Source organism: Chiloscyllium punctatum, chromosome 22, assembly GCF_047496795.1.
Source record: "Chiloscyllium punctatum isolate Juve2018m chromosome 22, sChiPun1.3, whole genome shotgun sequence".
Lineage (NCBI taxonomy): Eukaryota > Metazoa > Chordata > Chondrichthyes > Orectolobiformes > Hemiscylliidae > Chiloscyllium > Chiloscyllium punctatum.
The window spans coordinates 17,033,864-17,045,891 of record NC_092760.1 but is presented as its reverse complement, the minus strand read 5'-3'; the positions used below and the strand labels follow the sequence as shown (position 1 = coordinate 17,045,891).

Genomic DNA, 12,028 nt, shown 5'->3' with positions numbered 1-12,028 from the left:
TACATCGACATTGATATAAACCATTTGGTGTGACCAAAGCTGATGACTCCTTAGCTTTTTATATTAGTGATACTTGCCAGTACCCCTTTCAATAGATCAATCTAAGGAAGAACTGAAGTATTGCAAAGCTTATCAATACAATCTTTTAACTGAGGAACTGGGTTTTAAGCTGTTTTCATTATCACATTCATTTTTCTGGAATCTATGCAGGGTGTAGTTCAATTTAGGAACACGTCCAATTTAGGAACTAATACTATTGGTGAGCACCACTGCTTTTATTATGTTCAATCTGGTGATTGTTTAACTTGAATTAACCTTGTTTTTCTGATAAGGATGTTATTTGATCAGTACTAATTTCCTAATACCCAAATTATGTCTGTCTAATCTATAGACTTCTTTGAATTTCTTAGGTTACTGTACAAAATCTTTTCATTGTCCTTCCCTTAAATTCAAATATACATTATCATCATTCCAGCATTTCAGTCCTGGCAAATTGAATTAAAGGAGGTTGGCTTTGTGAACTATTTCTCCTACCTTCCTACTGTCTCTGCCATACTTTACTACCTGACACTCTTGGTCTTTCTCATCTTTTTCCTGAGGATGATATTGCTTCAACATGAATCACTAAGCTTTATCTAAACAATCTTGCATTTGAGGTTTAAATTTTTCAACAAAAGCTGACAGATTATCGTCAAAATATATTATTATTTCTTTGCAATTTGTCAGGCTTGGATTTCAAAATGTTGAAGAGCCAACAATAATCTCAATTTCTCCTTTACAATTGCATAGTGCTTCTTTGGATATTGATTTAATTTCTTAGAAAGGTATCCCACCAGTTTCTTTATTTCTAAGTCAACTTTTTACAGTGAGACAATATCTACCCTCAATTCATTAGCATTCATTGTCATTTTTAAAGATTTTGGCAGCCAAAACTGAATACATGTATAGACTTGCCATCAACTTCTCAAAGACTCTTGGGCACTCTGCTGACCATACAAACTTTACTTGTCATCAGAACAAATCTATTAAAAGTATAGCAATCGTGCTGAAGTTAGGTACAAATTTCTGATGGAACCTACATACACCAAAAGAATTATTGATTTTCCATTAAGTTTTAGGAACAAGAAGTTCTAACAGAGCCTCTATTTTTACTGTTCTTTGCATCACCTGGCCTTGTCCTATGATGTGTCCTAGCTGGTGCAGACACAATAGAACATAGAACATTACAGTGCAGTGTGGGCTCTCAATGTTGTGCCAACCTGTGGAAATCTGAAGCCTATCTATCCTACACTATTCCATTTTCATCCATACGTTTATCCAATGACCATTTAAATGCCCTTAAAGTTGGCAAGTCTACTGCTGTTACAGGCAGTGCATTCCACGCCCCTACTACTGTTTGACTAAAGAAACTATCTCTGACATCTGTCTATATCTATCACCCCTCAATCTAAAGTTATGTCCCCTCGTGCAAGCCATCACCATCTGAGGAAAAAGGCTCTCACTGTCCACTGTATCTAATCCTCTGATTATCTTATTGTTATGACATAGGGTAAACCCTCTCTGTTAATTTTAAACCAGCAACATAGAAAAAATTTATCCCGTGGATTAATCTGTGAAAATTCAAGAGGCTAAGAATGATTTAAAGTAAATATTTACAACTTTATTTCTTAAAGTACAACAGAGAATAATTAACCAACAACTATTTACAACTCCTTCCTCTAACCTATCTTTTACTTTCTTTTCTATAATACTAGTCTGATAAAACCCCCGATTAAAGTTTACCAAAATTCAAATTTCAAAACCAGGCAGCTGAGAAATCTTCCTTTTGTATCTTCCCCTGTAGATTTTCTTCTTCTTAGGATTTCTCTTTTACAGATGTTTGAGAAACAAAAGTACTTTTAAGACAGCTAATTTTCTGGGCAGTCTGCAGATATTGGTGGCTTGGCAATTCTCCCTCAACTGTTCAAGTTTTCCCGGTCTTAGACCCCAAAACACTGGACTGAATCATTGGCTTTTAATATTGTCAATACACTAAATTCAAACTTGATTGGAGTCTGGCTTTTTGGGGGAGGTATAATTTAAACTGATTGGCCCAATTTAAATTTGTTTTTTGTCGCCTGGCAATCACTATACTAGCTGCTGGTACATTGTATCTTGTTCAGAACACTTGGTGCTGTCGGGTAGTTCTGGGAGCTTTTAACTTTCTTAAAGGTGCAGTACACTTCTACATCTTCATAATATCTTATGTCTCAATTAAGTCATCTCTCAACCTTCTTTGCTGTAATGAAACAGGCTCAAGTCTCTCAGCCTTTCCTCATAAGACCAGGTAACATCCAAGTAAATCTCCTCTGAACCCTTTCCAAAGCTTTCACATCCTTCTTATAATGTGGTGACCAGAACTATATGCAATACTCCAAGTTTAGCCACATCAGAGTTTTGTACAGCTGCAGCATGGCTTCGTGGCTCCAAACCTCAATCCCTCTACCAATAAAAGCTGACACACTGCATGCCTTCTGAACAACCCTATGAACTTAGATGGTAACTTTCAGGGATCTACGTACATGGACACCAAGATCTCTCTGCTCATCGACACTATCAAGAATCTTATCATTAGCCCAGTACTATTTATTCCTGTTGCTCCTTCCGAAGTGAATCACCTCACACTTTTCTGCATTAAACACCATTTGCCGCCTTAGCCCAGCTCTGCAGGTTATCGATGTCCCTCTGAGAACCTGCAACATCCTTCAGCACTATCCTTAGTGTTATCCGCAAATTTACTAACCCATCCTTCTACGCCCTAATCCAGGTAAAAATGACCAACAGCAGTGGCCCCAAAACAGATCCTTGTGGTACACCACTAGTAACTGAACTCCAGGATGAACATTTCCCATTAACTACCACACTGTCTTTCTTAGCTAGCCAATTTCTGATCCAAACTGCTAAATCACCCTCAATCCCATGTCTCCGTATTTTGTGCAATAGCCTACCATGGGGAACCTTATCAAATGCCTTACTGAAATCCATATACACACATCAATCACTTTACCCTCATCCACCTGTTTGGTCACCATCTCAAAGACTCTGCAATCTCCTCCCTGGCTTCCCAGAGAATCCAAGGATGAATCCTATCCGGCCCTGGGGACTTACTGATTTTCACACTTTCCAGAATTGCTAACATCTCCTCCTTGTGAACCTCAATCCCATCTCGTCTAGTAGCCTGCACCTCAGTATTCTCCTCAATAACATTGTCCTTTTCCAATGTGAATACTGATGAAAATATTCACTTAGCACTTCCCCTATCTTCTTGGACTCCATGCACAACTTCCCACTGCTATCCTTGATGGGCCCTAATCTTACTCTCATCATTCTTTTACCCTTGATATACCTATAGAAAGCTTTAGGGTTTTCCTTGAACTGTGTTATCTGTCTATGCCATGATATTTAGATTGATTCTCATCTAAAAAGTGAGATAACAGAGTTTTACATGAATTCATGCAGTTTTTGAGCAAAGTACAATGTAACTCAGCAAGTACAAATTCACTCCACAAAACATGTGTGTATGTGGGTCTTTGTGTCTGACTGTCTGGGTTGGGAGTGTGAGAGAGAGGGTATATGTGTGTGTAGTGAGTGTAGAGTGTCTTAAGTCTGTGAGGGGGTGCATGTGAGAGTGTGGGAGTGTGTGTGTGCATGTCTAGGGTAGGGGGTTGTGAGTGTCTGTGAGAGAGAGAGTGTATATGTGCGTGCATGAGTGTAGAGTGGTCTAAGTCTCTGAGAGGATGCCTGTGGGAGTGTGTGTGTCTGTAAGCGTGTGTGTCAGTAAGGGTGCGTGTCAGTGTCTGTGTATATGTGTGTCCGTGTGTATGTGTGCGTGTATATAGTGCAATGGTGGTCACCTGTAATGTGACATGAACCCAAGGTCCCGGTTGAGGTCCTCCCTATATAGCTATCAGCCTCTGCTCAGCCACTTTTCACTGCTGCCTGTCCCGAAGTACGCCTTGGAGGATGGTCACCAGAAGGTCTGAGGTCAAATGTCCTGGACCACTGAAGTGTTCCCCAACTGGAGGGAACACTGTTGTCTGTTGATTGTTGTGCGGTCCCCATTCATCCATTGTCGTAGCCTTTCCTCAGTTTGCCCAATGTACCATGCCTGAGGGCATCCTTGCCTGCAACGTATAAGATAGACAACATTGGTTGAGTCACATGAGTACCTGCCACGTACAAGGTGGGAGGTGTCCTCACGCGTAACGGTGGTATCTATGTCCACACTCTGACATGTCTTGCAGCGCCTACCGTGACAGCGTTGTATGGAGTTGTTCTGAGAGCCGGGCAGTTTGCTACAAACAATGATTTGTTTGAGGTTTGGCGGTTGTTTAAAGGCAAGCAGAGGAGGTGTGGGGAAGGTCTTGGCGAGGTGCCCATCCTCATTGATAATGTGTTGCAAGTCACGAAGAACATGGCTTAGTTTTTCAGCTCCTGGGAAGTACTGAACAACGATGGGTACCCTGTCGGTTGCATCACGTGTCTGTCTCCTGAGGAGGTCATTATGGTTCCTTGCTGTGGCACGTCGGAACTGGCCGATGATTTGAGCATCGTACCTCGTTCTTGTGAGGGCATCCCTGAGTACTTCTAAGTGCCTGTTACGTTCCTCCTCATCTGAGCAGGTCTAGTGTATGCGTAGGGCTTGTCCATAGGGAATGGCTGTTTTAATATGTTTTGGGTGGAAGCTGGAGAAGTGAGGCATTGTGAGGTTGTCTGTGGGTTTGCGGTAGAGTGTGGTGCGGAGGTGTCCATCCTTGATGGAGATGCATGTGTCCAAGAATAAGACAGATAGTCGAGAGTAGTCAATGGTGAATTTGATGGTGGGATGAAACTTGTTGATGTCACTGTGTAGTTTTATTAGTAACTCCTCGCCATGGGTCCAGAGGAAGAAAATGTCATCAATGCACCTGGTGTATAATGTTGGTTGGAGATCCTGCGTAGAGAAAAAGTCTTATACGAACCTGTGCATAAAGATTTTGGCACATTGGGGTGCAAATGTGGCTCCCATGGCTGTTCCATGTGTCTGGGTGAAGAACTGGTTGTCAAAGGTGAAGACGTTGTGATCGAGGATAAAGCAGATGAGTTGTAGGATGGTGTTTGGAGATTGGCAGTTGTTGGTGCTGAGTACTGAGGCTGTTGCAGCAATACCATCATTGTGAGGGATGCTGGTGCAGAGTGCTGAAACATCCATTGTGACGAGAAATGTTCCCGGTGCTGAGTTTCTGTAAGAAATCCGTAGTGTCGAATAATTCTGTTATCTCACATTTTAGATTAGAATCAATCTAAACATCATGGCATAGACAGATAACACAGGGAGCTAACACTGTCAACATATTGTCTAGCGAACATCAATTGTTACAGCTAACCTGAGAATGCAACTTTTAAAAAAAGGTTTTGTGATTTACACATGAAAGAAGTGAAACTACCATCGTATTCAAATAGATGAAAGAACTCTACAGACAATCAAGGTATTTTTCAATGTACAATTTCAGTTACATCACACTGTAAATTCTTGCTATAAATTCAGTGCCTTACAATTCTGTCCTCCACTATCACCTGATGAAGGAGCAGCACTCCAAAAGCTAGTGTTTCATTCATCAACTTCACCAACACATTCCACCCTGACCTTTAAATTTACCTGAACTATCTCTGACACCTCGCTCCCCTTCCTGGGCCTCTCCATCTCCATTAGTGACGACCGACTTGACACTGACATTTTTTACAAACCCACCGACTCCCATAGCTACCTGGATTACACCTCTTCCCACCCTATCTCTTGCAAAAATGCCATCCCTTATTCCCAATTTCTCCGCCTCCGTCGTATCTGCTCCCAGGAGGACCAGTTCCACCATAGAACACACCAGATGGCCTCCTTCTTTAGAGACCGCAATTTCCCTTCCCACGTGGTTAAAGATGCCTTCCAACGCATCTCGTCTACATCCCGCACCTCCACCCTCAGACCCCACACCTCCAACCGTAACAAGGACAGAACGCCCCTGGTGCTCACCTTCCACCCTACAAACCTTCGCATCAACCAAATCATCCGCCGACATTTCCGCCACCTCCAAAAAGACCCCACCACCAGGGATATATTTCCCTCCCCACCCCTTTCCGCCTTCCGCAAAGACCGTTCCCTCCGTGACTACCTGGTCAGGTCCACACCCCCCTACGACCCACCATCCTATTCTGGCACTTTCCCCTGCCACCGCAGGAACTGTAAAACCTGTGCCCACACCTCCTCCCTCACCTCTATCCAAGGCCCTAAAGGAGCCTTCCACATCCATCAAAGTTTCACCTGCACATCCACTAATATCATTTATTGTATCCGTTGCTCCCGATGTGGTCTCCTCTACATTGGGGAGACTGGGCGCCTCCTAGCAGAGCACTTTAGGGAACATCTCCGAGACACCCGCACCAATCAACCAAACCGCCCCGTGGCCCAATATTTCAACTCCCCCTCCCACTCTGCCGAGGACATGGAGGTCCTGGGCCTCCTTCACCGCCGCTCCCTCACCACCAGACGCCTGGAGGAAGAACGCCTCATCTTCCGCCTCGGAACACTTCAACCCCAGGGCATCAATGTGGACTTCAACAGCTTCCTCATTTCCCCTTCCCCCACCTCATCCTAGTTTCAAATTTCCAGCTCAGTAACTATCTCCTTGACTTGTCCGGACTTGTCCGACCTGCCTATCTTCTTTTCCACCTATCCACTCCACCCTCTCCTCCTTGACCTATCACCTTCATCTCCTCCCCCACTCACCCATTGTACTCTATGCTACTTTCTCCCCACCCCACCCTCCTCTAGCTTATCTCTCCACGCTTCAGGCTCACTGCCTTTATTACTGATGAAGGGCTTTTGCCCGAAACATCAATTTCGCTGCTCATTGGATGCTGCCTGAACTGCTGTGCTCTTCCAGCACCACTAATCCAGTATTTGGTTTTCAGCATCTGCAGTCATTGTTTTTACCTTACCCAATTAAACCTGTTGGACTATAACCTAGTGTTGTGTGATTTTTAACTTGGTTAAATTTAGGTCTGCATTGAAGCACTGCTTTGTTGTTTTAGAATGTATCTGGAGTTTGGTGAAACAGAAACTCAATGTGTATGTTTTATGGAAAAATTAATTACATTTAAGGACTAATTTCAATCTAAAGTCTAGTCTGTTCTTTAACTTAGCATTTAACTAAAAATTGTTCTTTTGATTAGGAGCATTTTAATTTTTGAGATGAGGAGGAATTTCTTCAGCCAAAGGGTAATGAATCTGTGGAGCAAACTCTTGCAGTAGGCTGTGGAGGTCAAGTTGTGGAGTCATATGATGGAGATAGATAAGTTCTTGTTTATTAAGGGAATCAGGATTACACAGAGAAGGCAGAGAATAGGATTGAGAAGCTTATTTGCCATGATCGAAAGGTGGAGCAGACTCAATGGGGTGAATGGACTAATTCTGCTCCTGTGTGTTATGGTCTTAATTGTCTCTTTAAAATGGGAATTTACAAGTGCTCAAGAAGTGAATTAATTACATAAACAGTTGAATTCAATTGCAAAAGCCTTTGAATTAGGGCTCCTTCAGTGATGCCTGGTTTGTAATGGAGTGCTGCCACGAATCATTAGAGTATAACTGGAGTTTAGTTGCAACAGGAAGAAGGTGATCAGTTCCTCCTTTTCACTCTCTGGTCTTTAATATCTAAATAAGGTATTTGGGTATAGAAATAAGAGCTCGTGAGGGAGGACACAGTGAACAGAAATCAAAAATCAAAGCCTACAAACTCTCTGGGAGTTCAGAGAGATAAAGACAGGACTAATCAATAGGGGAGGAAGCTTGGGGTCAGAAACAATAAAAAGACAAAAAAAAAGTAAGTTTGTTGCTTGGTAATTTACTGCTAATTTGAACACCATATTGTAAATTGCTTTCTGATTAAATTGGAGAAATATAGTTATACAGCACAGAAACAGACCCTTTTGATCAACTTATCTGTGCTTACCAGACATCTCAATGTGACCTCGTCCAATTTGCCAGCATTTGGCCCATATCCCTCTAAACCCTTCCTATTCATATACTTATCCAACTACCTTTTTCAATTTTGTAATTCTAATAGCCTCCACCACTTCCTCTGGCAGTTCATTCCATACATGCACTACCTTCTGTGTGAAAAATTTGCCCCTCTGATTCATTTTAAATCTTCCTCTCTCACCTTAAAACTATGCTCTCTAGTTTTGGACCCTTATGCTGGGAAAACTACTTTGGCTATTCATCCTATCTATGCTCCTCCATGATCTTATAAATTTCTAAGGCCATACTTCAACCTCTGATGGTCTGGGGAAAACTGCCCCAGTCTATTCAGCCTCTCCCTATTGCACAAACCTTCCAACATATTTGTAAATCTTTTCTAAACCTTTTCAAATTTTACAACATGCTTCCTATACCAGGGAGACCAAAACTGAATGAGTTGTTCCAAAAGTAGCCCAATTAACATCCTGTACAGCTGCAACATAACCTCCCAACTTCTACACTCAATGCATTTTCCAATAAAGGAAAATACCATATGCCATATTCACTATCCTGCTTACCTGAAAATCTGTTTAAGGAACTATAAACCTGCATTCGAAAGTCTCTTTGTTCAGCAACACTCCCCAGGACCTTACCATTAAGTGTATAAGTCCTTCCCTGATTTGCCTTTCCAAAATGCAGCACTCCTATTTTTCTAAAATAGACTCCATCTGCCACTCCTTAGCCCACTGATCCTTCTGATCAAGGTCCTGTTGAACTGAGGTAACCTTCGTAGCTGTCCATTACACCACCAGTTTCAGCGTCATAGACAAACTTACCAACTCTACCTCCTATGCTCATGCCCAAATCATTCATACAAATGACCAAGTAGCAGACCCAGTGCTGATCCATGTGGCACACTGATGATCACACTACTTCAGTCTGAAAAGCAACCCCCACCACTCTCGGACTGAGTAAGGAAAGGGGCAGGAATCTAACTTCAGGCACAGCAGATAAGTGAATGATTAAGAGGGGTGTGGTTAACTGTGTGTAGGATATGAAACAAGGTAAATGAGCTTGAAGCACGGATTGAAATTGGCAGGTTGGAGTTGTAAGCATTGCAGAGATGTGGCTGCAACTGAATTATCCAAAGATACATGTGATATTGAAAGGTCAGGCACAAGAGCAGAAGGACTGGGATGCCTTTCTTTTTGGAGTGGTGGGGAGAAAATGAAAATTCTTCCATAGAAAGAAGCAATATAAGGATGGTGTAGAATCTGTCTGGGTAGAGTTGGGAAAGGGATAAAAAGACCCTGCTGTGAGTTACCTAAAGATCTCCTGGCAGTAATCAGGATGTGGGGTAGAAAATAAATTGGGACACAAGAAATATAAGAAAGCACCAATTCAATAATCATGGAGGACTTCAGTATGCAGGTGGACTGGGAAATCTGGATAGTAGCAGATCCAAAGAAAAGGAATGCCTCCAGAAGGCTTGTTTAGAGTAGCTTGTGGTAAAGCTCATGAGGAAACAGGAAACTCTGGATTTAGTGATTTTTTTTAATGAGGTAGACTTGATTAGGGAGCTTACGGTGAAAGCACCCCTAGGGGACAGTGACCACAGTATGATTGAATTCACCTTGCAGTTTGTGAGGGAGAAGCCAGAATCAGATGTAACAGTATTACAATTGAGTAAAGGGAACTACAAATGACATGAGGGACAGGTTAGCCAGAGTTCAATGGACTGCTGGAGCAGTAATAATGGGGAACAAATAAACATTAGGGGAATCTGCATCAGTTTCATGATGGAAGACAGCAGTAGAACACCAGAACCTTACAACAGTAAGTGGACTGAGTTGAATACAGCCTGGCCTCGTTCAATGGTAATATTTTACAGTCTATTATTAAGTATGAGATTGTAGAGTACTTGGATGTGTATTGTAAAATAGGGCTGAGTCATCTTGCTTTGTCAAGGAGGTCTTGTCTGATAAGCCTTAGATCCTTTTGAGGAGGTAATGAGTAAGTTAGACAAAGGTGAACCAGTGGCCATGGTATGTTTGCTTCTCCAGAAGGCCTTTGACAAGTGCTGCGCAAGAGATTGCAAAATAACATAACCCCTGGTGTTAGTGGCAAGATGCTGGCATGGATAGAGGATTGGCTGACTCTCAGAAGGCTGAGAGTGGGTATAAAAGGATCAGTGACTTATGAAGTTCTGCAGGGTCAGTGTTGAAACCACAACTATTCACACTGAACATTAATGATCTGGACAAAGAAACCAAGAATGAGCATTGTTTAAGTTTGCAGATGACCCAAAATTAGATGGAGAAACCAAGTGGGAAGGCTGCAGAAGGACTTAAACAAGTTAAGAGAATGGGCAAAGAAGTGGCAGAAAGTGTCTGAAATTATGCACTTTGGTAGGAAGAATAGAGGCATAGATTACTTTCTGAATGAAGAAAGACTTCAGTTACCTGAAGCTTTAAGAGTCCAACTAGTTTGGGATCCTATAATGGCTAACGTGCAAGTTCAGTTGGCAGTTAGTAAGGCAAATAGAATTTCAAGAGGGTCAGAATATGACAGGTATACTGCTGAGGATGTAAGACTCTGGTTAGACTGCACTTAGAACATTGTGAGCAGTGTTGGGTTCCATATCTCCGGAAAGGATGTACTCTCCTGGAAAGGGTCCAGAGGAGGTTCACAATGATCCTAGCAATGAAGGGCTTGTCGTACAAGGAGCAGGTATGGATTCTTGGCCTTTACTTGGAGTTTAGAAGGATGGGGGGGGAAACAACATCTGATTGAAATTTAGAGAATATTAAGAAGCTGGACAGAGCCAAACTGGAGAAAATTATTCTTCCAGAAGAAACCAGGACCCGAGGGCATAGTCTCAGAATGAAGACATTCTACCTTTATACTTCATTATCGAGCTGTTCATACTTCCTTAGCAGTTTCTTTTCCTAGCCTGACCTGTGCTGCTGCACTCAGAAGGACTGTAATAACTACCTCAACCCCTGCCACTCTCAAATTCCTCTCCAGCATTGAGATGCCCTTAGATTCTGGCACTAAGCAGGCAAGATAGCCTTTTGGACTCCCTTTATGACTTCATAGAACAGTATTTATCCCTTTAACTATATCATGCCCTTTTTTTGACTCCTACATTTGAATGCCTCTCTGTATCATGGTGATAGTCCCTGCTTTCAACAACAAAAGTTTAAAGACAATAAAACTAGTTGGAAAATTATAACTGCTAAGGTTCCTCCATTGCTACCTCTGGGTCTCCATACCTGCATCACAACTTTTTATACACTTAAAAAAAAACTGCAGATGCTGGAATCCAAGGTAGACAAGCAGGAGGCTGGAAGAACACAACAAGCCAGGGAGCATCAGGAGGTGGAAATGGATAACAATGTTACCTCCCAGCTTCTGTGTGTTACGCATCATTTACTATGGTTTTTGTATTTTGCTCAACTGATAAAATTTCAGACCATCACTCAACCATTATCTGCAGTTATCTGAAATAATTTAACTAGTTAAGCTATAAATTTTAATGCAGTAGTTGTGCTCCTCAGTGAAAACTATTGCTTTTGTTCAGAGGGCTGCATCCTCAAATGCTGACAAATCACCTACCTGCTCACATTAAATTGTTTTGAATATTCACCATCTTTTGGGGTTTGGATAAAGGTATAAAGAGCAGCACCGTTTTTACACTCCATTCCTAGCTGCATCAAATTACCAAGTTAGCTCAGAATATGAAGGCTATGTGTTTCTTGCCCTACTCTGTGCTCCCAGTCTGGGTTACAAAACTCTTTTGCTTTAATAAGAGTGCTGGTGACTGACACACAAATTGCAACTACTAAGTCAGACTTCTGTTACAGTAATTAATACCTATTCAGCCAACATTTTTCTTTAATCATAATTTGAAGCATATTCCAGGCTTTTTAACTAGTGTGACTTTTGAAGTTCTAGTCTGAGTATTATATCTTGAGAAAAACTGACAGATAAATTTAT

The 12,028-nt window shown here is 41.9% G+C and overlaps 1 protein-coding gene across 1 annotated transcript in view; it reads right to left on the bottom strand.

Moving 5' to 3' along the window:
* Positions 1-12,028, bottom strand: part of LOC140493870 (low choriolytic enzyme-like) — a 113,205-nt gene that overhangs the window by 40,960 nt on the left and 60,217 nt on the right. Inside the window, exon 7 of the mRNA XM_072592863.1 lies at positions 5,188-5,261. Coding sequence (XP_072448964.1) covers positions 5,188-5,261 — 74 coding nt within the window. The remainder of the gene's footprint in view (positions 1-5,187; positions 5,262-12,028) is intronic.